At 39.5% G+C, this 27971-nt stretch overlaps 1 protein-coding gene across 3 annotated transcripts in view; it reads right to left on the bottom strand.

Moving 5' to 3' along the window:
* The window catches only part of KAT2B (lysine acetyltransferase 2B), a 117145-nt gene that overhangs the window by 29124 nt on the left and 60050 nt on the right, over positions 1–27971 (bottom strand). For 2 of the 3 annotated variants that reach the window (XM_003895163.5, XM_009201782.3), the window contains exons 4-9: positions 26015–26107; positions 24502–24683; positions 13665–13856; positions 10441–10547; positions 5512–5637; positions 2153–2289 (exon numbers count right to left, since the gene is read on the bottom strand). In XM_003895163.5, coding sequence (XP_003895212.1) covers positions 2153–2289; positions 5512–5637; positions 10441–10547; positions 13665–13856; positions 24502–24683; positions 26015–26107 — 837 coding nt within the window. The remainder of the gene's footprint in view (positions 1–2152; positions 2290–5511; positions 5638–10440; positions 10548–13664; positions 13857–24501; positions 24684–26014; positions 26108–27971) is intronic. The other variant, XM_021934909.2, reaches the window with a different exon arrangement.

Here is a 27971-nt window from a genome sequence, read left to right as displayed (position 1 = left end):
TGGAAGCACAACCACGTGCCAGCACTTACGCTCCCTATCTTATTTAATCTGCCCAGTGGTTTGCAAGCAAATACTCCACAAACAGCTCTTCAGGTAAGGAAGGCCCTAAATGGTGACACTTCATCTCATTAGTCCAGAACTGGCTATCCAGGTAACCAGGTGCCATGGTGGTCAATTTCAAGCTACCAACATATGGAACAACCAGCTCACAAAATTCCTAAAAATTTAACAATTTTCTTTGCATTCCAGTACAAGCCAGCTCCAGTATACTACTAAATATTAATATATCCAAAATATTTTGAAACCTGTGATTGCATCCTGATGTAGTTTGAATGTGTGCCCCCTCCAAATTCATGCTGAAATGCAATCTCCAATGCTGGAGGTGGGGCCTAGTGGGAAGTGTTGGATCATCAGGGCAGATCCCTCATGAATGGCCTAGCACAATCCCCTTGTTGATGAATGAGTTATTGCTCAGTTAGTTCACAGGAGATTTGGTAGTCTAAAGGGGTCTGGCTCCTCCTCCTCGCTCTCTCATTCCCTTTCTCACCATATGATGTGCCTGCTCCCACTTCACCCTGCACCATGAGTAGAAGTTCCCTGAGGCCTCACCAGAAGCTACGCAGAGGCTGATGCCATTCTTGTACAATCTGCAGAACTGTGAGCCAATTAAAGCTCTTTTCAAAAAAAATAAATTACCAAGTCTCAGGTATTTCTTTGTAGCAATGCAATAGACTAGTACAAATTCCCATTTTAGAGCTGAAAAAAACTAAACTCAGCTAATCTGCAATGTTACTAAATCCCTAAAAAAACTATAGTCTTAAGCCCTCACAGACTGGATATCTAGAAGGAAATGGAAAGATCATTTTAGGAAAAGATTTTTCTATCACAACATTCTGGTTCTCTGAAGTATCTTCAATATCATAAAATAAATGCTTAAGGAAACATGGCAAATTGAAAATTAACACTGTAATATAATCTCCAAGCCATTTCTTCATTTCCTGGAAGCTGTCAGAAATGTCTTAAGACAGGCATGTCTAAAGAAGTGTCATTGCTTTGCATGCCCTCAGATGCAAGGCAATGAGATGACAGGAGCACTTTTACCAAAAATGCCTTACTTGAATCTAATCCTTAGTAAACAATCAAGAAATCCAAGAAGAGGGACCTTACACAAAACTAGCGACCAAGACTCTTCACCAATGGCAGTGCTGCAAAAGACCAAAACAGGGCTGGGGAGTGGTTTTAAAGGAGACTAAAGAAATGAAGAGAGAAGAATTAAATGCAATGCACAATCCCTAACTGATCCTTCAACAACAACAAAGGTTATAACAGACATCATCTGGATATACGGGAAATTTAAATACGGTTTTATATTAAGCCAGAGGTCAGCAAACTTTTCAGTGAAAAGCCAGATAATAAATATTTCATGCTTTGCAAGCCACACATTCCCCATCTCAATTATTCAAATTTACAGTTGTAATGCAAAGATAGCCGCAGACACTATGTTTTAATAAAACTTTATTTGAAAAAACAGCCAGTGGACCAGATTTGGCTTGCAGGCTGTAATTCACCAACCCTGTATTAGAAAATATTGTAACCATGCTAAATTTTCTAACAGTAATGACTGCATTGTGGTTATGTAAGAGAATAGCTTCCTTATGAGATACAGTACATGCAAAAATTGTTAGGGGTGAAGTATTATGACATGTGTTTTTAATTCTGAAACGGTTCCAAATGGTTCATGGGAAGCAGGGAGAGAAAGAGAAAAGAGCATATGGGGAGGTGCAGGGAGAAAGAGAGAAAGCAAATGTGGCATAATATTAACTGTTGGATCTAAGTGAAGCGTCTATGGATTTTTATCACAGCATTTTTGCAACATTTATGAGGGCTTGAAATTTTTCAAGATAAAAAGCTGGGAACAATGCCTTCGACTGTGAGATTATTAGTAAGTGGACCTGTGATGTGATATTCATCAAGGGGAATTACCTCTTGATCAGTTGTTCCTGCCCTCTCCACACTGACCACCAGGTTAAATGCAAACCAGGGTAGCATAACATGTTAACTCTCAGCATTAGCATCCCCACTTCTGACAGCTGGAGTGGCCAGGAGAGCAGAAGAGGTCTACCAGCTGGCTGCCCAGGTTTACCCCGCTGACCTCTGGTCCAAGCATTGCTGCAGGGTCCGTGATGGTAGACATAACCTCGTTGATTAATTCCATCGGAATATCCCCCATAACTCGGGGTCTCTTGGCCTCCTCCAGAACATGAGAATCAGTCATTTTCCTCTTTTCTCCTGTAATGATCAAAATAAGAGGCAAACAATGGGTGGTTCTAAACAAAAAACAAATAATACACGCTGACTAATTTTCTAACAGCACTGATGGGTATAGAGGTCAATTCTATCCTTACCACCAGGGGAAGAGGTAACAAAGGAAGATAGGAAAGAGAAGGGACAAGCTCACAATAACTGCCAACCCAATTCATTCTGAATATTCTCTACTTTCTACGATGATTTTTAACGAGATACATGAAATATTAAGGTACATGTTTCTTCATCTGCAAATGCAAAGGGGTGATTCTAGCTATTGTTTGTTAGTACTATCTAATATAGTCTCTTCGAGGTCAGAGAACATGGTCCATATGACACCAAAGTGTCAAAATGTTTTGAAATTTGCCTTATGGTCTAAAATAAGATCAGTCTTTTGTAAACGTGCAGTGTCTTCTTGGAAAGAATGTGTATTTTCACATTTTGATCTCTATAACTCCATTAGCTCAAGTTTACTGATCACATTGTATGGGCTTCCAGAGCCTTACTGATATTTTTGTCTGACCTATGAATTACTCAGTTGTTTGTTTAAACCCTCAACTGTTGGTTGATTTGATTATTTCTCCTTGAAGTCATGTTAATTCCGTACCCCCCCACCCCCACCCCACCATACATGTATGGAAATCAGTTTGCATTAGGCTCTGGGCTTTATTGGTTAGTTATTGCTATGTAATAAACCAACCCCAAATGCAGTCCTAAAACCATAATAACTTACTATCATAGCTCATTCATTTGGTGTGTTTACTGATGGGTGGCTGATTTCCACCAGTCTCATTCAATCTTGGCAGGCTTGCTCATGAGTCTACCCATTGATTGGAATCTCTGCTGGGCTTGGCTACACACACACACACACACACACGTATGTGTATATATATGTATGCATATATATTATGTATATATGTCTAATATTATATATTTGAAATATACCATAAATTGTTTTATTTTTAATAAACAATGAATTTAATTTATTATAAAATGACACACTTCATCTTTTACAATGCTTTTTTGCCTTAAAATGATGCCTCACAAAGTGAGCACAGCCACTAGCCTATCAAGTAGATGCAATCTCACCATTCCACACAATAGAAGAGGCCATGCAAAGGCAAAGAGAACTTTCTTCTACTTTCCTCATGAGATTGCATGGTAGTTTTTTTTTCTCCTTTCTATTCTCATGTTTGGTTTTTCCAGTTTTTTCCAGACATAACATGTATTTATTTTTACAAGTAAATTTTTTGAATTTTTAAGATGTCTAGATCTAATTTATTTCCTCACATGTGAATCCCACTGCTATCTCAATATAACATTCTCCACATAGCATTCTCACTATCTTTAGTTGAAAAGGAGCAGAACAATGCAAAGCAACTTGACTGTAGAATATTCTTCCAGAAATATTACATATTATTTACTAAATGGCTTTTGTCGAGTTCTTTTTTCTACAATTTTTTTGTTGTTTGTTTTTGGAAACAAGTAACAATATTTTCAGACAGTTGACCAATAAGTCCTCAAATTCCATGATTCTCTAAGAGTAATGCTGAAAACTATTTATTTCATGGCTGGGGTTTGTTAATTGATATATGCCCTCTGCTTGTTACGCTGCTAATGGTGTTTATGATTTTTAAAAAAAATCTGAGGCTGAATCCAAGCTCACTGGTAGAGTTTCTGGATGGATTAGTGATATCTCCCTTGGAAGTGAAAGGGAATGGTGGCATATGCTAAATATTTGGTACTTCTTATATTATAAGGTCCTCTTCTTTCCCTCTTTCATGGTACTTCATTTATTTAAAAATGTGGTCACATCCAAGATTTGTCTGATGTCCAGTCTGTGGACAGAAAAGCAACCTTCAAAACATTCTCTAACTGTGAAATGCTTCTAGGATCAAGAGATATTTTTGCCCATGTGGCAGATTACATTAATGGCCAAATTATTTACCCTCCTGGTATCTACACTCTTTGCCATGTGACTTTGCAGTGATTCCTACGAAAGGAATAGACTACCTTTTTCCACTTCTCTACCTCTCAACTCTGAGTTCAACTATATGACTTGCTTTGGACGACAGAATGAGGCAGAAGTCAGCAGGGCATGGTGGCTCACACCTGTAATCCCAGCACTTTGGAAGGCTGAGACAGGTGGATCACCTGAGGTCAGGAGTTTGAGACCAGCCTGACCAATATGCGAAAAACTTGTCTCCACTAAAAATACAAAAATTAGCCGGGCGTGGTGGTGGGCACCTGTGATCTCAGCTACTCAGGAGGCTGAGGCAGGAGAATCGCTTAAACCCAAGAGGCGGAGGTTGCAGTGAGCTGAGATCGCACCACTGCACTCCAGCCTGGGTGACAGTGTGAGACTCCATCTCAAATAAAAAGAAAAAAAAAAAAGAATGTGGCAGAAGCAATGGTTTACAAGTTCCGAGCCTAGGCTTCAAGAGACTGTGTATTTCTTCCTGCCCTCTCTCTTCAGAAGAAGGACATGTTCCAGGTAGCCTAATAGTCCCAGGAAAATTATGAGAAATATGTAAAGCAGAGTTGCTTCAGCTTAAGTGCTCTAGCCAAGCCAAGCCCAAAACAGAGATTATAATCAATGGGTAACTTGCAAGCAAGCCCAGCCAAGATTGCGTGAGACTAGCTGAAATCAGCCAACTCTCAGGCAACACGCCAAATGAGTGGGCTATGACAATAAGTTATTACAGTTTTGTTTTTGTTTTTATTTGTTTTTGTTTTTGAGATGGAGTCTCACTCTGTCGCCCAGGCTAGAGTGCAGTGGCCGGATCTCTGGTCACTGCAAGCTCCGCCTCCCGGGTTCACGCCATTCTCCTGCCTCAGCCTCCCGAGTAGCTGGGGCTACAGATGCCCGCCACCACGCCTGGCTAATTTTTTGTATTTTTAGTAGAGACGGGGTTTCACCATGTTAGCCAGGATGCTCTCGATCTCCTGACCTCGTGATCCACCCACCTCGGCCTCCCAAAGTGCTGGGATTATAGGCGTGAGCCACCACGCCCAGCCAGTTATTACAGTTTTAAGATGGCAATAACTAACCAGTACAGCCAAAAGTCTAATACAAAGTGATTTCTGGCCATTAAAATCCTGGACATGCAGAAACTGTAGTTGGTTTAAGTCTACCTTTTGCACTCCTCAGGTAATAGAGCTCCTGGGGCAAGTCACAGCCCTGTCTTACCCCTCTTAAGAGCTTACCTGGGTTTGCCTCAAGTCCAGAAGAGGCTTTGCAGGCAGGACTGCTGCTCCCTGCATTTGACTGCTCAAGGGAAGATGAGGTTGAATTGTATGAAATTGTCCCAGCCACAGGAGGTGGACTGATAACTGCCCAGGCAAAAGGAGAAGAAGGTGTTAGATGACTGACTCCTTTCTTAGGCAACAAGAAACCAAGTGCAATGGGACTACCCCATTCCTGCCCAATGCCACAAAATAAGTCATCTTTAAAACATAAGCCAAAGGCATCAAAATAACAAAGACAGTAGAGATTAAAACTCATTAAACAGAATAAGGATATCTGAGTCCATATTGATAAAATAATAAATGAATAAATAAATAAATAAGTGGAGATGAGGAAAGCTCAAGAATACCAACAAAGAAATAAGGAAGGAATGGTGGAAGTTAGTAAAAAAAAAAAAAAAAAATCACTATTTGGCAGCCACCATATGATAACTGATTTGAGGAAGATCATGTGTGTAGGCTAAACCTGGTGAGTATAATTTTGATGAAGACAAGATATTTATACAGTCTCAAAATATCTCCCCACAAAAGTACTTTTTTTATTAAAAAGGAGAGGTAGTAATACTGCAGTGGAGAAAGCTGGTGACCACCACCACAACCATGTGATCAAACTTAATACCAACAATCATATGCCTCCTGATGCAATGGAAAATTTGCAATAAACCACATTATTGAGACAAGAGGCAAAAACAGAAGACAGCAGATAGCTTAGATAACAATACTACATCAACATTAAATATGCTGACAGAAAACCATAGTTTTTATATTAGAGAATGTATGAGAGACATCAAAATTACTAAAGGGGCATGATGTTTGTAACTTTCAATTAATTTAGAAGAAAAAATATATATTATATATTTGTATATTATATATATATTTTAAAATACATATATAGCTATTTTTTATATAAAAAATATATTTTTAAAAGTATATATTATATATATAGCTCTTTTTTTTTTTTGAGACAAAGTTTCACTCTCGTCGCTCAGGCTGGCGTGCAATGGTGCGATCTCGGCTCACTGCAACCTTCTCTGCCTCCCTGGTTCAAGCTATTCTCCTGCCTCAGCCTCCCGAGTAGCTGAGATTACAGGCACCTGCCACCACTCCCGGCTAACTTTTTGTGTTTTTAGTAGAGATGAGGTTTTGCCATGTTGAGCAGGCTGGTCTCAAACTCCTGATCTCAGATGATCCGCCCACCTCGGCCTCCTAAACTGCTGGGATTACAGGCATGAGCCACCACACCTGGCCTATATGTCTCTCTCTTTCTCTTTCTTTTTTTCCTCTCTCTCTACTCCTCCCCTAAGTTTTATATATACATATACACACACACACACAAATTTAGGAGAAAATATATATACCTATATATAAATAATATATAATATATATTTACATGTGTGAATATTTGTATATTATATATCATATATAAATAAAAATATATATTATATATAATTTTTTCTCATAAATTATATATGTATATGTAAATAACTTAGGGGAAGAGTAGAGAGAGAATAAAAGAGAAAAAGAAGGGATAGAGAAAGGGTAATAATAAAGCAAGGATGGCAAAATGTTAACAATTGGTTTATAACCAGGTAAAGAATATAAAATATACAGGATTTCTTTGTCCTCTTCTTGTAACTCTACTGTGAGTTTGATAGTATTTCCAAACAAAAAGGGTTTTTATATTTTTGTTTTTTAGAAAAGGCCATTGTAGGCCGGGTGTGGTGGCTCACGCCTATAATCCCAGCACTTTGGGAGGCCGAGGCGGGTGGATCACGAGGTCAGGAGATTGAGAGCATCCTGGCTAACACGGTGAAACCCCGTCTCTACTAAAAATACAAAAATCAGCCGGGCGCGGTGGCAGGCATCTGTAGTCCCAGCTACTCCGGAGGCTGAGGCAGGAGAATGGCGTGAACCCGGGAGGTAGAGCTTGCAGTGAGCAGAAATCGTGCCACTGCACTCCAGCCTGGGCGACAGAGTGAGACTCCATCTCAGAAAAAAAAAAAAAAAGGCCTTACAAAGTAGGATGCTGCTTTGCTAGCTGTGTTGCTGACTGGTAGCTGATGAGGTGAGAGGTGACAAGGGGTATAGACATTCTCAAAAACACTGGTCACACACAAGACACAGCATGGCAGTACAGACAATTGTCAGAGAGAATGTTCACCTAACTTTCAACACAGCCACAATTCAGTCAACAAGGACATTCCCAGCAGCCAAGAAGGCAATAAAGTAAGTAAACCGAGAGAGAGAGAGATACCAACCCATAGCACTTCTAACTGAATAGCTAGTGGTTTGTCAAAAATCAGAATATACTAAAGTGCCATGCTCTATGTTTTTTTCTTCCAATATATAGCCCTTCTGAATTTCAAAGCATACTGGAGTGATTCTGAACAAAGAGAAAGCTCTGGTGATTCAGAAGACATCTGAGTATCTTGTAAAATTTCAGATCCATCCTTATGAATGTCATTTATCACAGTTGCATCGATGCGCAGACATGCTAATTAAGTAGATGATTACACTCTTCTTTTCCCCCAAGAGAACACATTGCAATTACAGTAGAACAAGAGAAGACAGCCCGCTTCTGACGGCTTCAGGTAATGCTAAAGTGTACAATCCAACTTAACCTGGTGACAACTTTAGCCACAGAAAAAAGAATAAAATTTCCATACGGTCACAGACAACAACCTCTTCCTTCTCCATCCTGTACTATGACAGATAACAATGTGGCTGGAAGTTGAGCAGATTGGAGAATTTTGAGCAAACAAGGGTAAAGGGGAGTTTTCACACACAGAGAAATCCTCTCCACAGACCCACCAAAGGAGAACTATGTTGATCCTGCTGAATAACTTTGGTCCCCCACTGCCTGAGGGAGGAAACTGTTCTTCACTCATTCCTTCCACAAGTGTATGCTGTATATTGGCAGCACACACCAAGATGGTGTGATGTAGTGGTTAGAGTTCTGGCTCTCTTACTACAGTGTAATATTTAGGAATTAAATACAGGTGTGAAACCCAGTTCCGTCACTTACAAGGTCTATCTTGGGCAATTTGTTGCTCCTCCTTGAGCTTCTATTTCCTCAACTATGTGAAGGAGATCATAATTCCAACTTCCCAGGGTTTGTGAAAAGGCTTAAAGATACCAAGGAAGCTTCTTAGCCAAGCACTTAATAAATGTTTCAATTATTGCGACAAAACTGGGTCTCTGACCATCAAAAAGCTGCATCCACAGGAGATAAAAGACATACAGAAAAAATGGGACTAGGATAATATGAGGTGAGTATTGTCTAACACAGTCATTCTCAAATGTCGCTGCACGTTAAAATTACCTGGGGGTTTTTTAAAAGTTCCAATGTCCAGGCCACACCCCAGGACAATAATCTCACACTCTGTTGGAATGGCACTCAGAAATCAGTGCATTTCAAATTCCATGGGTGATTCCATTGTGCAGTCATGTTTGAGAACCAAGGATAGGATATATTCAAGGCTCTGTGAAAGTCTGGAAAAAAAGAGATCCAGTCCTTGCTAGAAGGGATAGGAGAACTTAGGAAAGAGTTTGCAGAAGAAATGCTATTTGAAAGTTAGGTGAAATCAAATCAAAGGTAAAGTGAATAGCACAGGTACAGAGGGAGCAATGCAAAGGATATATCCAGTAACCACAGAAAACATGTCTACTAAATGCTGATTGCTCAACTGTAGAAGAAACATGTAATGGGCACAGACAGGCCCCAAAGCACTACAGGTTTTGGACCATAGATACATGAAATTATGACCTCAGGTTATAAAAAAGAAAAAAAAAAAAGACACAAATATGTTTTTGACATGTTTTTAGTAATGAGCTCAAATAAAAAGAGTATGATTCAAATAAAATTCCTCATTCACTAGTACTTTGGTTTGTAGGGATTTAGTTATATTTACACCTAAACTTGAGCTCTAGATGAAAACCTTTTTCAAAAATCACCTCTCAAATGCACTATGCTGAGTTAAAGTTATCAGTCTTGAAAAGCTGTCCACTATATGATTCCACTTCTATGACTTTCTGGAAAAGGCAAAACTGTAAGAACAAAAAAACAGATCACTGGTTGCCAGAGCTGGAGGTAGGACTATGAATGCACTACAGAGAGGTACAAGGGAATCTGTCTGGAAGGAGGCCACTGTTCTATATTTTGATGGCAGTGGTAATTACTCAAGTATATGTGTTTGTCAAAACACAGTACGGTAAAAAGAGTACATTTTAGTACATATAAATTATACTTCAATTTTGTTTTTAAAGCAAGAATAAATCTTTTTTTCTTTGCTGGAGGCACTAGAGGCAATACTCACAAGCCCCCATATTACACATTGACCTAGAGCACTACAAAAAAAAACTCTTGACATCAAAATTTTGCATCCCGTCTTTCCCCGTAGCCAGATATAAACTGTTTTGGCATTTCTTGCCAAACTTCTCCATGGGGTCTTCCTAGTGTCAAAGGCAGGAATTCAGATCCTCTTTCTGAGATCACTGTGACTCCAGAAGGCACCTGTCTTCCTTCCTCACAAAATGCCAACTGATGCCACTGGCTGATTTAAGCAATAGCAAGGATGCCCTGCCCCCACAGGGAAGTAGTTCACATCCTGAGACTCAAGACTGCCTCTCACTCACTATCCACCATTATACCTGGTGGTAACTTGATGTACAAAACAGATATCATAGATTTAAGAGGTCAGACAGAGACTTGATTCCTAGGTGTGTCTAGCCATCGACTGAGACTATAATTGGGTTTGGAAAGAGCCAGCATTTGACTATAGAGCTAAGCTCATTTGACTATAGAGCTAAGTATAAGTTACAGTTCACTGCAACTTACACGTCAGGTTGGCCTTCCTGGTTATTCTCTGATTTGTGTAAAAGGAAACTCACCTGTTTGGATGCCTAGCTGGCTGGTTCTGGACGAGGCTGAGAGAAAATCCTGATCCCAAATGGGAGAGTTTTGACTATAAACTTCTTCTTCTAGCATGGACAGAAATCTAGACACAAGAGTAATAGAAATAAGATTTTAAAAAAAAAAAAACAAAAAAACTACTGTAAAGACAACAGCCCTAATAATCTGTGGCAATCACCTTAACATCAGTGTCTCAAACCTTCAATCAGAAATATAATGGAGAATTACAACCCAAATTATGATTTAGTTGGGCAGCCCTGGTATATACAAATACAGAAATGCATTTATACAAATGTTGACTCTTTTGACCCTGCATAGTTTAACACAACATAGGATACAGACACATGAATTACATCAGTAGAAATGCATTAATCTTCCTCAGTGAATCTCAGAGCATGATTTCAGCCCTCCATATAGCTGCATTGTCACTGTCATTATCTTCACAAAAGTTACTAATATTTATTGAGTGCTTACTTTGTGCCTGCACTGCTCTAAGAACTTCTTACTGAATCCTCACATCAACTCTATGAGTTATATTTTCTATTTTTATTTGTCACGCACATGTATAGCTCTCACTACATGATAGGCAGTGTTGTAAGTGGTTGATGTATACTAACTCACTTGATCTTTTTAACAACCCTATGAGATAAAATTCATACCCATTTCACAGACGAAGAAAGTAGGGCACAGAGAAGTTAAATAACTCGATCAAATTCCTGCAACTAGTAAATGGCAGGATCAGGATTGGAACAAGTAACAAATTAATTACTATGCTAACTTTAAACCAAATGGATCTCAAGTTTTAGCAACCCATAAAAATCATCTGGAAACCTTATTAGAAATACAGATGCTTATCAGAATAGGGCAGGTGATTTTAAAAACTTAAAAATTAAAAGAGAAAAAAAGAAAAAAGAAATACAGATACCTAAGTCCCTCTGAGGCTTACTGAATTTTTGTTTGCCAATAAAAGGGGGAAAAATAGAAATATCTAAAAGCACTAAAAATAGTTCAGAGTGCTGAAGCTATCAGTGGTCTTCTTCATTTTTTCCCCGAACCAAATTTTCTTCACTTTTAGAATGAAATATAGATACAAAACTTAAAAAAAACTTTGTAATTAGGTGAATGGGGAAAGAGGCACATGTTAAAGCCAAGTGGGAAAAAAGGCAGCACATATGAAGAATAGGAAGATAAGAATGTAAGCCCTGAAAATGCATCTGAGAACTGCAGAGACCTCCCTGGGTGCTGGGAAGCCAGTCCCAGCTCTAACTCTGAAACAGTGCCCAAGACTCAAATAATACCTCAGGTTTCAACATGTGTGGTTCTGCTGCCAAAACTGTAGATATAAATCCCCAATAGCCTTAAATGTTGTCATATTCGGTGAAAAGGAATTTAAAAGGAGAAGTGGGTGGTAGTTTTACCCCACCATTAGTAATAGAGAAGAAAAGAAGGCAGCATGCATGTTTTAGCTCTTAGCATAAGCATGCCAGAACTATGGGCTGAGGGAACAAAACACACTATAATTAGCAAATATCTGCAAGAAGCAAAATGAATTTGTTATGGGAAAAATCTTATTATGCAAAGTAACTAAAATTTCTCTTTAAATACCATAACAGGTGTTGGGAAGGGAGGAGTCTTCTTTTGTCCCTTGACTCAGAGACAGAATGACAGCTATCACCTGAAAACATAAAATGCTGCTTATATGGCAAATGTAATAGATACATAAGGAAGAAAACTGCTTCAGTCTCTAAGGAAAGGAGCTTACATCAGTTAAAAGACACTGAAATACATGAGTGTGCCCTAATTTCATAACCCATTTTGGGAGCAAAATCCAAACTGCAGTTTAAGTGCTTCAGAATCTCCCTCCACAGAGGACAACAAAATGTTCATGTCATGACTTAGTCTCATGTACTGGTTCTCTAAAGAAAATTTTGACAATCAGGTTGCTGAAATATATGTGCAAATATTAGGTGTTCCACCAAAGCCCATCAGAATTACTCATGACATCTATCTAAGGTTTAGGATTTGGGTTAAAATGCCATGGAATCTTCAGTCAATTTCTCTCAGAAAACCATTTTGGTTTTTTGTTGTTTTGTTGTTTTTGTTATTGTTTTGAACCTAACTTATTGTTATGAATTAAAACTCTACCTTTAGTGAGACAAAAATTCTGTAATCTAGTAATACTATCTGAATAATAAAAATCTAGTTTCTCAAAAATGGGGTTTCATCAATCTTTCATCAAAGAATCCTTACTCTCAAATTCTATTCTGTACATCAGCAGTTCAGAAAGGTGTGGGGAAGGAAGGCTATATCATACCTAGCCAGTCTTTTCAAATTACGCCTTTTACCTTCCTGACCAAATGCTGATCTAGGCAGAATGACAACCACAAAATGAACTGTCTCATTCATTTCTCGCTGTTATTGCTCCATGAGAAGTCATCAACTGTACCCTTAGCCTATCTCACCAGCATCCAACCTCTTAGCTTAAATTTTTGGTTCTTAGCATTAAAAATGCATTTCCAAGGCCAATGGTGCAGCACCGCAACTTTCTATTGCTTTAAAGCATTTCCTTCCCTTTAAAATATTTAAATGATTATTTATGCCTTGGAGCTCTGACAGGTGCAAGAAGCACCAAAGTATGCATATTCTACAAGAAATTTAGCATAGAGGTTCAAAGGTCATGCTGAAGGAGGTCTCTATTCCTCTTCATCCCTGCTTTTGCAGTCTAGTTTCCAAAGAGTGGGGTCAAGTCTACTATAGCTGAGGCAGGGATGGTTCACCAGTGCTTAGAAAAAGTTGGAGAAATTGAATGGAAAAAAAAAAAAAGCCACTTGGCTACTTTTGCACCATTTCTGAGTGGCTGGAAAATGTACCTAAACATTCTCCCTCATCTTTCTAGAGCTTCCTGGCCGCTGAATATACAAAAGAAAGCACCGCCCCATTCTATGAGAGTCAGAGACAATGACTCAGGTAGGATGAGGAGGGGATAACGGAGCAATGACGGCAGTCAACCCAAAGTCAGGCTAATAAACGGACTGGAAAATACCCAAGAAGATTCACAAAGGGAACTGAGGGTGTTTTCTCCCCCCTCCTTGGAATGCTTTTTCTGTCATTCCTGATCTTGTTATTTATGCGGGCGTTGGCATTGTAGTTAGCAACCTCAAGCTCTGGGATCAAACAAAGACCAGCAAAACCTCTCCCTTACTTTGGGAAATGGGTGAGGATTAGAGTTCGTTTTTCAAGAGGCAGTTTATCTTTTTCCTGTCTTGCTTGTTCCAGGAGTTGTCGCCTCATAACGGTGAAGACCGAGCGAAGCAATGTTCTCCCAAACACCTGTGTGGTTTCGTACCGAGGTAGACTGTCACAGAACTGTGGCACGTTGCAGTAACACAGCCACCTGCGACAAGAGAAGTCAAGCACCATGAATATCCTGTAAACCCCCAGGACATCAGAAATATCCAATTATGTTTATCTCGTACTATTAACCATAGCAGAAAAAAACTAGGCCTGCAATAACAAGCAACAATATCCCTACCAGCTAGTGAAACTTGGGAATTAGCTTGCCTTTACACCACCATGTGTGTCTAATTCTGTTAAAATCAACTTATTCTGCAGCATCACACAGTGAGTCCTGGAGTCAAACAGCCCCTGGGATCAAATTCCTGCTGTGCCACTTAACTAGCTGCATAACTTTGAAAATTTAATTACGCTATTTAGCCTATCTTTCCTTACCTGTAAAATGGGGACAACAATAATACCTACTTCATTGGGTTCTTGTGAGCATTAAATGAAATACTGTATATAAAAGACACAGTATAACTGGAGTTACTGGCACACTAATGGTAGTTTAAGGAAAAGAAAAAATTAAAGGAGAAGCTGAGGAAGTCTCTTCTGTGAAAGAATCAGAATTAACCACCTAGTCCTCGGAGTAAAAGGTTAAGATTTATTTAAAAAGCCTACACAGCACTTATCGGAGGTTTGGTGGGAAGACAACGATCTCCAGTACTGTTTAAAACTCAGTCAAAAATGTAGGAAGTATTAAGCTTCTACCATCTGTCACCTAGGTACATTTTTCAATGACTCAGACTCAAAGTCAAAAATGCACCTCAGCATCACTGCACGATGCTGGAGGAGGACCAGACCAGAGGGAAGCCAGGAGTTTCCTTGAGATCTGACCACAGTTCCAGGGTACACTGACAACAGAGGTCATCTAATTTAGAAAGTGCATTTGGCCAACATACAGTAGAGAGTAAAAATCTATTCAAAAATAAACCTCTTTCTTTTTCTCCCTTTTTTTGAGACAGGGTCTCACTGTGTCACCCAGGCTGGAGTGCAGTGGTATAATCTTGGCTCACTGCAACCTCCGCGTCCTGGGTTCAAGTGACCTCAGCCTGCCGAACAGCTGGGACCACAGGCATGCACCACCACACATGGCTAATTTTTTTGTATTTTTTATAAAGACGGGATTTCACCATGTTGCCCAGGCTTGTCTCGAACTCCTGGACTAAAGAGATCCACCCACCTCAGCTTCCCAAAGTGTTGGGATTATAGGCATGAGCTACCACACTCAGCCAACCATACTTTTTTTTTTTTTTTTTTTAAATCTCCTAGAAGTGGAAGATGTGAATTTCCCAGGACCCAGCAACATAAATGTAACAGTGGTAGCCATGGAGGGTGGCACCAAACGAGGAAAAGGTCAAAAAGCGTTATTCCACAGATTCTTATTCCTCGAGAGCAGACCCAAATCACCCTCTTCTAGGAAAGAACTGCCTTCCAAAAATCAAACCTCTCCTCTCTATGTGCTTTCCTGTTCTCCTTTAAAACGGGAGACAGCTCTCCAATGTGCCCAAGCTGCTACAAAAAGCTCCCGATGAACTTTGAGCCCTTTAATGAAGAGAGGAATAATATTATTCATGCTCCTGACATTTTTTAAAAAATCTTATTCTGTATTATAAAATATTTCGCCTGTATGTGTGCTGGTGGTGGAAATGGTGGTGGCTGTCGCAGTGATTCAAACACCTTTGGAGAAAATGCTTTCATTAGTGTTAGTTCGTCTGCCTAGATTCAAAAATAACCTAAAACTTCCGCTACTATTTCTATTTCTTCTCTCAACTTTTTTTTTTTTTTTTTTTTTTTGAGACGGAGTCTCGCTCTGTCACCCAGGCTGGAGTGCAGTGGCCGGATCTCAGCTCACTGCAAGCTCCGCCTCCCGGGCTTACGCCATTCTCCTGCCTCAGCCTCCCGAGTAGCTGGGACTACAGGCGCCTGCCACCTCGCCCGGCTAAGTTTTTGTATTTTTAGTAGAGACGGGGTTTCACTGTGTTAGCCAGGATGGTCTCGATCTCCTGACCTCGTGATCCGCCCGTCTCGGCCTCCCAAAGTGCTGGGATTACAGGCTTGAGCCACCGCGCCCGGCCTCAACTTTTTTCCTTTAATAATTTACACCCCAAATGTCGTTTATGTTTACAATACTGAAATGGGTACCTCAAGTGTTAATGTTGTCTCTTGTCTGAAAGAGTGATCTTGGTAGCAGAAAAAAACTAGAAAGTGCATTTATTTTGTAATTCATAAGGTGCTTCATATGGAAATTCATTGCTTTCAAAGTCAATTCTTCGCTAGATGTTAGTCTGTGGCCACTTAATTAAGTTAAAAGAATGGGCTGGCCAGGCATGGCATGGTGGCTTAAACCAGTCATCCCAGTGCTTTGGAAGGCCCAAGCAGGAAGACTGCTTGAACCCAGGTTCGAGACCAGCCTGGGCAACATAGTAAGATGCCCATCTCTACAGAAATTTTAAAAATTAGCCAGGTGTATTGGCACATGCCTACAGTCCTAGCTACTTGGGAAGCTGAGGAGGTAGGATTGCTTGAACCTAGGAGTTCCAGGCTGCAGTGAGCTATGATTGTGCCACCGCAATGCAGCCTGGGTGACAGAGTGACAGAATGAGACACTGACATGCTATCTATCTATCTATCTATCTGGGGCTGAGGGGAAGTCAGATCCCAAATAACTAGTAATGAAACTATAAATGTAGAGTTAAACAGTCACAAATCTTCATAATCAGAAGTTCAATTTCGTGAGACTTAGGCAATCACAAGACTATCTGTAAGACTTAATATGGTCACGTCTTTCATGTCTTGCTTAACAATGGGAATACATTCTGGGAAATGAGTCAGGTGATTTTATCATCGTGCAAACACTGGAGAGTGTTCCTACACAAACCTAGATGGTAGAACCTACTACACACTTGGCACCTAGGCTCTATGGCAGAGGTCTGCAACTTTTTTGGCACCAGGGATTAGTTTCATGAGACAATTTTTCCATGGCTGGGGGTAGAAGGGATGGCTTCGAGGTGAAGCTGTTCGACCTCAGATCATCAGGCCTTAGACTCTCAGAAGGAATGCGTAACCTAGGTCCCTCACATACACAGTTCACAATAGGGTTCGTGCTCCTATGAGAATCTAACGCCACCACTGATCTGACAGGAGGTGGAGCTCAGGCTGTAACGCTCACTCGCCCACCACTCACTTCCTGCTGTGCGGCCTGGTTCCTAACGAGCCACGGACCCATGGTGGACCATGGCCCAAGAGTTGGGGACCCCTGCTCTATGGCATAGTCTATTGCTCTTAGGCTGCAAACCTGTACAGCATGTTACTGTACTGAATACTACAAGCAACTGTAACATAATGGTAAGTATTTGTATATCTAAATATACCTAAACAAAGAAAGATACAGCAAAATTTTGGTATAATCTTAAAGGACGACTGTCATTATATATGGTCCATTGCTGACTAAAACGTTGTTATGCAGAACATGACTAAATTTTAAAAATAACAAAATATGTCCAATCTTCTGCAATGAAAGGTTTAAAGATTTATTGTCCAATAAAGCTTTCACTGATGATGGGGATGATTCTATGTCTCTGCTATCCAACACAGTAGCCACCAGCCACTGGTAACTATTGAGCACTGGAAATGTGGCTAGTATGACCGAGAAGTTTAACTTTTAATTTTATTTAATCAATTTCAATTTTACTTTTAAGTGGAAACAGTGTGAAATGTTTTCCCATTAAACACAACTTGATTGTTCTAGTAGGACTCCATTTAGTTTTAATTGTTTAAAATTTAGCTACTGAATTAAGATGTGTGAATACACACTGGATTTGGCCAGATGCAGTGGCTCACACCTGTAATCCCAGGACTTTGGGAAGTTGAGGCAGGTGGATTACCTGAGGTCAAGAGTTCAAGACCAGCCTGGGGAACATGAGGAAATCCCATCTCTACTAAAAATATAAGTATTAGCCAGGCATGGTGGCAGGCACCTGTAGTCCCAGCTACTTGGGAGGCTGAGGCAAGAGAATCGTTTGAACCCGGGAGGCGAAGGTTGCAGTGAGCCGAGATCATACCACTGCACTCCAGTCTGGGAAACACAGCAACACTCCATCTCAAAAAAAAAATTAAAAAAAAAGGAAAAAGCAAAATAAACACTGGATTTGGAGGTTTGAAGGACTCAGTACCAAAAAAGTAAATATATATCCTTAATAATTTTTCACAATGGTTACATGGTGAAATTATATTTTTGTGCATTTTTTGTTTTTGTGGTTTGTTTTGTTTTGTTTAGTTTTTGAGACAGAGTATTGTTCTGTGCCCTAGGCTGGAGTGCAATGGCATGATCTCAACTCACTGCAACCTCCACCTCCCCATTCAAGCTACTCTCCTGTCCCAGCCTCCTGAGTAGCTGGGATTACAAGTGTCCGCCACCATGCCTGGCTAACTTTTGTATTTTTAGTAGAGACAGGGTTTCTTTTTTTTTTTTTTTTTTTTTTTGAGGCGGAGTCTCGCTCTGTCGCCCAGGCTAGAGTGCAGTGGCCGGATCTCGGCTCACTGCAAGCTCCGCCTCCCGGATTTACGTCATTCTCCTGCCTCAGCCTCCTGAGTAACTGGGACCACAGGCGCCCGCCACCTCGCCCGGCTAGTTTTTTGTATTTTTTAGTAGAGACGGGGTTTCACTGTGTTAGCCAGGATGGTCTCGATCTCCTGACCTCGTGATCCGCCCGTCTCGGCCTCCCAAAGTGCTGGGATTACAGGCTTGAGCCACCGCGCCCGGCCGAGACAGGGTTTCATCATGTTGGCCAGGCTGGTCTCGAACTCCTGACCTCAAGCAATCCACCTGCCTTGGCCTCCCAAAGTGCTAGGATTACTGGCGTGAGCCACCATGCCCAGGCAAAATGGTATTTTTGATATATTGTGTAAAAAATATATATATATATTATTGGCCAGGTGTGGTGGCTCATGCCTGTAATCCCAGCACTCTGGGAGGTCAAGACGAGCAGATTACTTAAGGTCAGGAGTTCGAGATCGGCCTGGGCAACATGGTGAAACGCCGTCTCTACTAAAAATACAAAAATGAGCCAGGTGTGGTGGTGCATGCCTTTAATCCCAGCTACTCGGGAGGCAGAGGCAGGGGAATGGCTTGAACCCAGGAGGTGGAGGTTGCAGTGAGCCAAGACTGAGCCACTGCATCCCAGCCTGGGAGACACAGCAAGACTCCGTCTCAAAAAAAAAAAGATATATATATAAAATTCAAAATAATTTCTTATATCTATTCATTTTATATGTAGCTACTAGAAAATTTTAAATTATATATCTGGCTTGCATTTTTGGCTCATACTATATATCTATTGGACAGTGCTGATTTAGAGTCTAAAGAGCATTTCCATCTCAGGAGAGATCTACAGACGTCTAAGGCTCTAAGACTGACATTATTTCTCCCACAAAGATGATAGGTTATAAATATTATCATAAAATCCTAAAAAGTTATCCAAAAGTGCTTTAACAGGTTATTCAATCTTCCCAGGGTAGAAGAAGACAGCATAGATTGTTATTAGCTAGTAAAAATTTTCAAATAATGGGTTTTCATTCACTTCCTCAAATTCATTTTATAGACCTCAATTTATACTTTTCAACTTTTTCTTAACTTTCAAGATTAATCTTATTTTGTAATCTGTAAAGTTCACAGTAGATTAAGACAATGAGGCCAAGTCAGTGTGTGTGTGTGTGTGTGTGTGTGTGTAAGAGACAGAAAGAATGAGTGTGTGTGTGTGTACTTCTAGTGTTGTTTTAATACACTGATTGATATTATTGCACATAGTGAGACAGAAAGAAGGAAATGGACATGCATGGGTGCATGCATTCCTCCAAAGAAGTAACTGTAGGAAAAGATTTTACCTACATGACTGATTTCAGGTCTACTAAAAAGAAGCTTAAAAATGATAGTTCATTCATTTTTATATGTCTAATAAGGATGGTATTTGCATGCTATTTTCTGACTGTTCAAATAACTCCCAGATTTTTCACATCATCATGATGATTTGTAACTTCTGTGAACAGAATTTTAAAACGTGAACACAGAAGACCAACTCATTCTACTGACTTGCTGAACTGAAAATCCTGTGGTTTTCAGGAATAAACTGACCTGCCCTAGTTCACAGGGACTGAGGCCCAGTTACTACTGAAGTCCAAACTAGAAGTCAGATCTCCTGTTTCCTAGTGTTCCTTGCGTGCTTCCTGATAAATTCTGTTCTAGATTTACATGTCTAATAATGAATGCTCAGTACACATGGCAATAGGCTATACATCATAGAAGAATGGCTGAATGGCTGAATAAAACTGTTTCCCAAAACAAACAAGTTAGTTTCAGCTAACTTGCTATGTATTCTTTTTCTTCTTCTCTTTTTTTTTTTTTTTTTTTTTTTAAAGACAGGGTTGTGCTCTGTCGCCCAGGCTGGAGTACAGTGGTAGGATCATGGACGGCTCCATGCAGCTTTGACCTCCTGGGCTCAAGCAATCCTCCCACCTCAATCTCCAGAGTAGCTGGGACCACAGGCACATGCCATCACACCCAGATAGTTTATTAATTTTTTTTGTAGAGATGAAGTCTCACCCTGTTGCCCAGGCTGGGCTCAAACTCCTGGGCTCAAGCGATCCTCCCACCTCAGCCTCCCAAAGTTGCTGGGATTACAGGCATGAGCTACTGTACCCAGTCGCTCTGTATTCTTGTGAAACATCTCCTCAGTGTGGGTGTAAGCTTTAACTTTCAAAAGTTCTACACAATTCAAAATCTAAGACTAATTACTTGCCACTTTCCTTCAGCAGACTGTTGGTGAGTTGTAGTTTAAGAAGCCATAATCCTCTGACTTTCTTTTCGGGTTATTTCTTCATGGAATTATAATAGTGTACTGTCATGAAATTCAGGAACTTCAAAATATTTGCCCACATTTTTTTCTATAACCACAGTGCTTCTGCAAGTATATATTAGGTACAGTTAACATACACTTATGTAACAATATTTAGGCTGAGTGTGGTGGCTCACGCCTTTAATCCCAGCACTTGAGGAGGATGAGGTAGGCAGATCACCTGAGGTCAGGAGTTCGAGACCAGCCTGGCCAACATGGTGAAACCCCATCTTTACTAAAAATACAAAAATTAGCCAGGCATAGTGGCACACACTTGTAATTCCAGCTACTCGGGAGGCCAAGGCAGGAAAATCGCCTGAACCCAGGAGGTGAAGGTGGCAGTGAGCCAAGGTCACACCACTGCACTCCAGCCTAGACAACAGAGCGAGACTCCATCTCAAACAAAAAAGGATTATTTATATTTGTCTTTAATTCAGAACAGAGAAGTAAGTTAAGCAGTACTACTGTCCAGTCTGCTTTTAATTTTTATGGAATAAATATTTACAAGTTAGCTCTGTAATGAACACAATCATTTTCTAAGTCCAGTCTTTTCCACAAAGAATCCTGTTTAACTTCATTTTCAGACTGATGTACTGCAAACATTTTCGGCACATCTTTGTTCTAATATTTACAGTAACTGCCCTAAGTTATAAGCTGAACCAGCATTATAGGTCCTGAGGTTCTCTTACAGTAACATCAAGATAAAGCCTGCTGGTGCCTGCAGCCAGTAATATTACCCATTTTTGAGAAGATCAGTATCAGTGAGACATCATGCTGTGGTGGTATGTGGTTTTTTTAATTCCCCATGTGGTCATGGCAGTGAGGTTTTACTCTGAATATTGATTCTCCTAATTTTCACAGGTTGTTCCTCTCTACTTCCCTTTCCTCATCAACATGACGCGATGGTGGGGACGCGGGGGAGGCTGGTGTCATCTACCTTCATTTCCTTATTTATTATTAATAGGGGTTCTTGGTCTACATTTCACCTAGAAATCAGCAGGTTTCAGACCTCATCAGGGCATATTCATTTCAGTTTCTCTCAGCAAGTTTCTCTTTTCCATTGTCTGACTCTACTCTTTGCCTTCAGCTGTTGGCTCAGGATGCTGGGCTAAAAAGGACTCTTTTGCCGTTTTTCTATTCCCTGCTATCTTAATTTCTAAAGTGATATTCAAATAATTACACGCTCAGTCAATTATACATTTAAGGCTTTAGCTTAATAGCTCCACATTGGCAGTGACTGAGTTTTAGAGAACAATGTGCATGGGAGGAAAATGATGATGAGCATCTTCCCGGCACCTGTTCTGTGTGTCAGAAACTACATACAAACCACCCATGGAATACATACAAAACTCATGGCACTTGGACAGAGAAAGAAATCAAAGGTCTCTTTAGACCAGAGACCGGTCTAAAGCTCACATAACAAGGGAGAGATGGACCCACACCATTCAAACCCAGCACTCATCCAAACCAATTTCCATTTTTACTACTTCTTAAGTATTTGTAAGTGCCACCAACTTCTTAGTAATTCTCAAAGACTACCTTGCATTTTTCTTCTGTTTTCTAAAATATTATAGCTGGGCACAGTGACTCACACATGTAACCTCAGCACTTTGGGAGGCCAAGATGGGAGGATCGCTTGAGGTCAGGAGTTTGAGTTCAGCCTGGGCGACATAGTGAGACCCCATCTCTATAAAAAATAAATAAATAGACAGGCATGGTGGCATGTGCCTGTAGTCCCAGCTACTCAGGAGGCTGAGATATATGAATTGCTTGAGTCTAGGAGGTTGAGGCTACAGTGAGCTATGATCATGCCACTGCCCTCCAGCCTGGGATACAGAATGAGACACTATCTCTAGAAAAAAGAAAAAGAAAAAGAAAAAGAAAACAAAATATAGTAATGTCTCCCAAGCTGCTTCACAATTAATTCTCCTTTTTCTTGATGAAACAATTACTTTCTCTGTTAAAAGTGGCAAATGAATTCAGGGCCTTGGCTTTGACAAATATTTAGCTTTGTCAATTATTCACAGATGGGATTAAAAACTATATATTTTTGAGAGACTTATCGTCTCAACTCTTATTATAAACAAGAGTTTCAATAATATAGGACTATCGTTAATGTAAAATCCTAAAATGAAAGATACAGAAATAAAGATATAATTTAAAAACTTATTTTGAAGAAATCTGCAATTCCTATAAATATCAATTATTAAGGAGAAAATACTTTGTAACTGAAATTGCATATATTGTAAAAGTAAAGAGAAAGAGAGGAAAAGGGTGTGCTACACATGAAATTAGGTCAATGACAGAGAGGAAAGCTTATTTTAAATTATACCATTCTTCCATGTTATCTGCTGTTACAGAAAAACCTGGGCACAAGTGGTCTTGACAGGCTATCAAAAGATACTACTGCCCACTTTAAATCAGGAAAAAAATAAGCACTAAAGCTCCCTAATATCCCCTGATGGAAGCTTGATGTGCCTCTGAAATACAAACAGAGAAAAGTTACAAAAAAGTTGAAAAGAATAGATGACCCAAGTCACACTCCTACAAATGAAAATAAATGTAGGTCATTATATTTTGTATGGTACAAGTTTAAGATTTGTAAAACCAATTCTATTATTCTGCAAGTAATAAGCAATAAAAATAAATTTCCACTTTAGAAGAAAATATATGTTCAATCCAAGACTATCTGCAGAGTTTGAATATCCAGCAATAGAGAAATGGTTAGGTAAATTAGGGTAAATCAACTCAATGGACTATAATGTAACCTGTGAATTGTTTGATATGATGTTAAGTAAAGAGACAAAGGCTACAAAATTCTACATTTTCTTTCATTATAACTAATATAAAATGTTATTTAAAGGGACAAAACCTGGAAGATAATATGTATAATGATATCAGTTCCATCACAGTTCTGGATCTAAGCTAATCTTCCCTTTAAAAGAAAAAAAATTTTTTTGGAGACAGAGTCTTGCTCTGTTGCCCAGGCTGCAGTGTAGTAGCACACAATCTCAGCTCACTGCAAACTCTGCCTCCTGGGCTCAAGTGATTCTCTTGCCTCAGCCTCCCAAGTAGCCGGGATTACAGTCATGTGACACCATGCCCAGCTAATTTTTGTATTTTTGGTAGAGATGGGGTTTCACCATATTGACCAGGCTGGTCTTGAACTCCTGATCCAAGTGATCTACCCACTTTGGCCTCCCAAACTGCTAGGATTATAGGCATGAGCCACCGTGCCCAGCCCAAAAAAAATTCTGTAACTTCATTATATGGTCATTGCATTTTTTGAGTGAGGTCTCTAATTAATTTCAGAGTTATAGTGTAGCTATCTAGTCAGCGATATTCAATAGATAAATAATACAAGTCACATATGGATTTTAAATTTTCTAGTAGCCACAATGGAATGGTAAAAACAGGTAAAATTAACTTTAATGTATTTTATTTAATCCAATATATCCAATGTACTATCATTTCTACAAGTAATCAATATTTTAAAACTATTAATGAGCAATTTTAAACTCTTTTTTGGTACAATCATAGAAATCTCAATTCAAACTAGCCACATTTTCAAGTGCTCATATGGCAAGTGGCTATCATACTGGGTATAGATGATTTACATCCCTCACCCCTCAACATATTATGACAGTAATGAAAAGTAGGAGTTTGTAAGTTAAATTATAAAGATATTATCTCTGAATTAGATGGAGTCATAATGATAACTAGGCAACCCTCTACTTACAGAGTCAAGTAGAATTTTATGTCTGTAACAGGCTTTATGGGGCCAAAGGAAAAGAACTTGCATCTGATTACCTTGTGTAGTTCTCTTTGTATCCAGAGATATCATCATTGGGAGATCGCAGTCTTCGTTGAGATGGTGCCTCCAGATGCCAATAGTTGATGCGGTTTAGGAACATTTTTGCCAACTCAACTATTGTTTGCCTTTCTTTTGCTGGCAGGTGACTAAATTTGTACTGTACAAAGTTATTCACACCCTTAAAAAGAGGGAAGGCAATTTCTTCATGCAGCTATGCAATCATACTAATTCTGAACACCCACACAGCCAGCACGACTGGTGGTTATTAGCAAAAGAACAGACATTTCTCTATTCACAAAAATCTCTTCCTTTTCCCTAAAAGAAAATAGCAATCCCCAGTGGGAATCTTGCCTCAGATCACAGTGGATGAAAAGTGACAAGACAGAGAGGTTGTGAGTTATGACTTTACGCCTGCTGAAATCCTGAAGCATTAAGGAGAAAATCAAAACCATGAACTGAAAAGGTCAAAACCCTGAATCAAGAAAATATGACTGTTGTGCAGAATAATTATTGCTCCACTATCAGCAGAGTAGCCCACATATAATGCAGTTCTTAGATAAATATTACGTTTTTACATTACAAAAATGCTAATCAAAAGGCTGCTATCATGCCTGCCACTGAACTAAATAACTAAAATTTAAACTCTTTACTATCATTTGTTCGAAGTCAATAAGCTTACCAAAATATATATATCATTCAGAATTATGGGCTTTTAAAAAAACTGTTAATTTAATCTTTCTATAGAATATTCCCATCTCATCTAATTTCAAATAAAAGAGCAATGAATTCTTATTTCATAGAGTTTGGAGGCAAAATAAAATTTACTGAAAACTGACTGATAAAAATGCATTTACTTTTAAGGACTCTGGTATCATGACTTCAGTAGTCATTCTCACCAAAAAATTCAGTCCAGAGTCTTTTTGTTTAGCCAAACAATGAAAGGCTAAAAAAGTGATGCTAATGAAAGATACTGACAACACCTAACAGAAAAACTCTTTACATTTTAACAGATTCCCTGAGTAAAACGGCTTCTTTCCAGGAATCATAATGTAGCAGGAAGTCCATTTCTGGGTACAAAATCTTATTTCTTTTTTGCTTTTTTTGCTTGACTTACAATGTTTTTCACATTGCTACTAAATTCCCTCACCTCAATAGGCTTTCTCAGACAGTGCCAAGCAAATGGACAAAGACTTCATTTTAAAGCATCAACAACAAGAAAAAGCACATTTCATGTGTTCTTACAAACTACATGTTCTACTTAATGTTTTTCTTCCCCACACACACAGTAAACTCTGAGTATATAACAACCCTAAAAGGCAAAAGCTAGATCATGTATTAAATTAGGTATACACCTCTGATCCAAAGCCTCCAGGACAATTTCCACAGACTGGTAAACATCTCTAACCTGGGTATGGAGGAGGGAAGCCATAGACAGACATGTAAAAGGAGGATTAAAAGATTTCTTCAGCCTTAAGCCAATAAAAAGGGGACTTTTTAAAATCTTTTTACCTGTTCAATGCTAGGTTTTTCAAATGGGGGTTTCTTTTCCAAAGAGCCTTCAACCACAGGTTTTCCTCTTTGTAAAATAGACTTTCTCAAGAGCTGCAAAGAAATCATTTAAAAAAAAACTTAATTGCTATGTCTGTCTCTCTCTCCTCTCTCTTCTGTCTCTCTCTCTTACACACACACACACACACACACACACACACACACACACAGCCTTTAAAGGAAGTTGCCATATTCTATTTATCTTAACTATATATAAACAAATCCTTAAGTCAATAAAATGGGCAACGAATATCAGGTAACCCAAATTGGCCTTCATGTCCACAGCCAGAGTTATGAGGAACTGGACATCTTTCATATTCTGGGCAGCCTAGGCCACCCGTGCTGGTCCAACAGACACCACTGTTCCATTCACTTCCCTCTTCTCCTACTGTTTCTGGCTTTCCATTGACCCAGAGGCCTGGTATGCAACCCTACACACTTGGCACATGCCCCTTCAGGCCACTGTAGGTGTGCTGAAGCTCTAGAGGATCTTATTTAAAGACGTGAAAGACCAAGATCTATTCTGCACAAAGGAGGCCACGGGACAGGAGCTGTCTACAGCAGCTGCATGGCATACGCATCATCTAGGGCCCAGGCTCCTTGGGAAGGAAGTCTGCAGAGCTCTAAATGGGCAACTTTCACTGTTGCAGTCTTTTTTTCATTTCCCTTCCATCCGTAGAAGGCAGGCCAACTGTTCTGGCATCTCAATGCCCACAAAACAAAAACACTGCTCTTAATTCCTGCCACTGGAATTTAAAGCTCTCAAAGAGCAAACAGAAAAGAGAACACACAGCCACTTACCAAGAACAACGCAGAAAATAAATTTGATATTGAAATTCTTTACCTTCAATCTTGGCTTGAATCTTCTGTAACTTTTACATGTGGGTCAGTTAGATATGGCCACACATTTATTTAAGTAACATCAATCCCTCCTTTCTCTGCTTACTGCCTTTTCAGTAGAAACAAAACACGAAAACCATTCTCTCAGGGGTAAATGGAAATCGATGAACCACCAAGGTTGAAGATGACCATGTCTTACCACTGAACTGTGTCTTACAAAGACCTCAACTCCTTCCAGGGGTGCCACACAAATTATGAGTATGGGGCATTTGTTCATCCTTTCAAGTATTATGCCCATCTTTATAAAAGTAAATTTGTAATAAAGATAAGTCATTGTGTATGTTTCTAAGAATATCTAAAGATTGGTCATAAAAATTAAATACAAATAATTCTGGTTGCTTGCTTTTTTCCCCCAGTCAAAATAAGACCATTTAGGAACTTGGCCCATTGGGGGTTTCAATTTGGAGGTAAACTGATGGATTGTGGAGATGTTGAACTTCAGTTTATCTATAAGATGATGCAGCTGAGATAAGTGGGCATATAAAAAAGTTCTTAATAGCAGCAGGCATCTGCATCCTTAATTTCACCAGACGATCTTCATGGTTCTTCATATGTATTATCTCATTTAATACTTATAACCTTTTGAGGTAGGTGCTACTACTAACAAGGCAGATTAACTTGCCCAAAGTCACATTTAGTAAGTAATAGAGCAAAGTTTTAAACCCAAGTAGTTAGACTCCAGGGTCACACTTGTAAGCACTAAGATATACTTCAACTTTAGGACACAGCTTTCCACTGGATTTATGTTCAACATCTAAGACTGATTTTATTAATAATATTATTTGGGATGTTGTCTCACTCTGTTGCCCCAGTTGGAGTGCAGGGGCATGATCTCAGTTCATGGCAACCTCTGCAACCTGGACTCAAGCAATTCTCCTGCCTCAGCCTCACAAGTAGCTGGGATTTACAGGCATGCACAACCACGCCTGGCTAATTTTTGTATTTTTAGTACAGCGTTTCACCATGTTCACCAGGCTGGTCTCGAACCCCTGACCTCAAGTAATGGGCCTGCCTCAGC

Source organism: Papio anubis, chromosome 2, assembly GCF_008728515.1.
Source record: "Papio anubis isolate 15944 chromosome 2, Panubis1.0, whole genome shotgun sequence".
Lineage (NCBI taxonomy): Eukaryota > Metazoa > Chordata > Mammalia > Primates > Cercopithecidae > Papio > Papio anubis.
The sequence above is the reverse complement of the archived record's forward strand: the minus strand, read 5'-3'. Positions and strand labels throughout refer to the sequence as shown.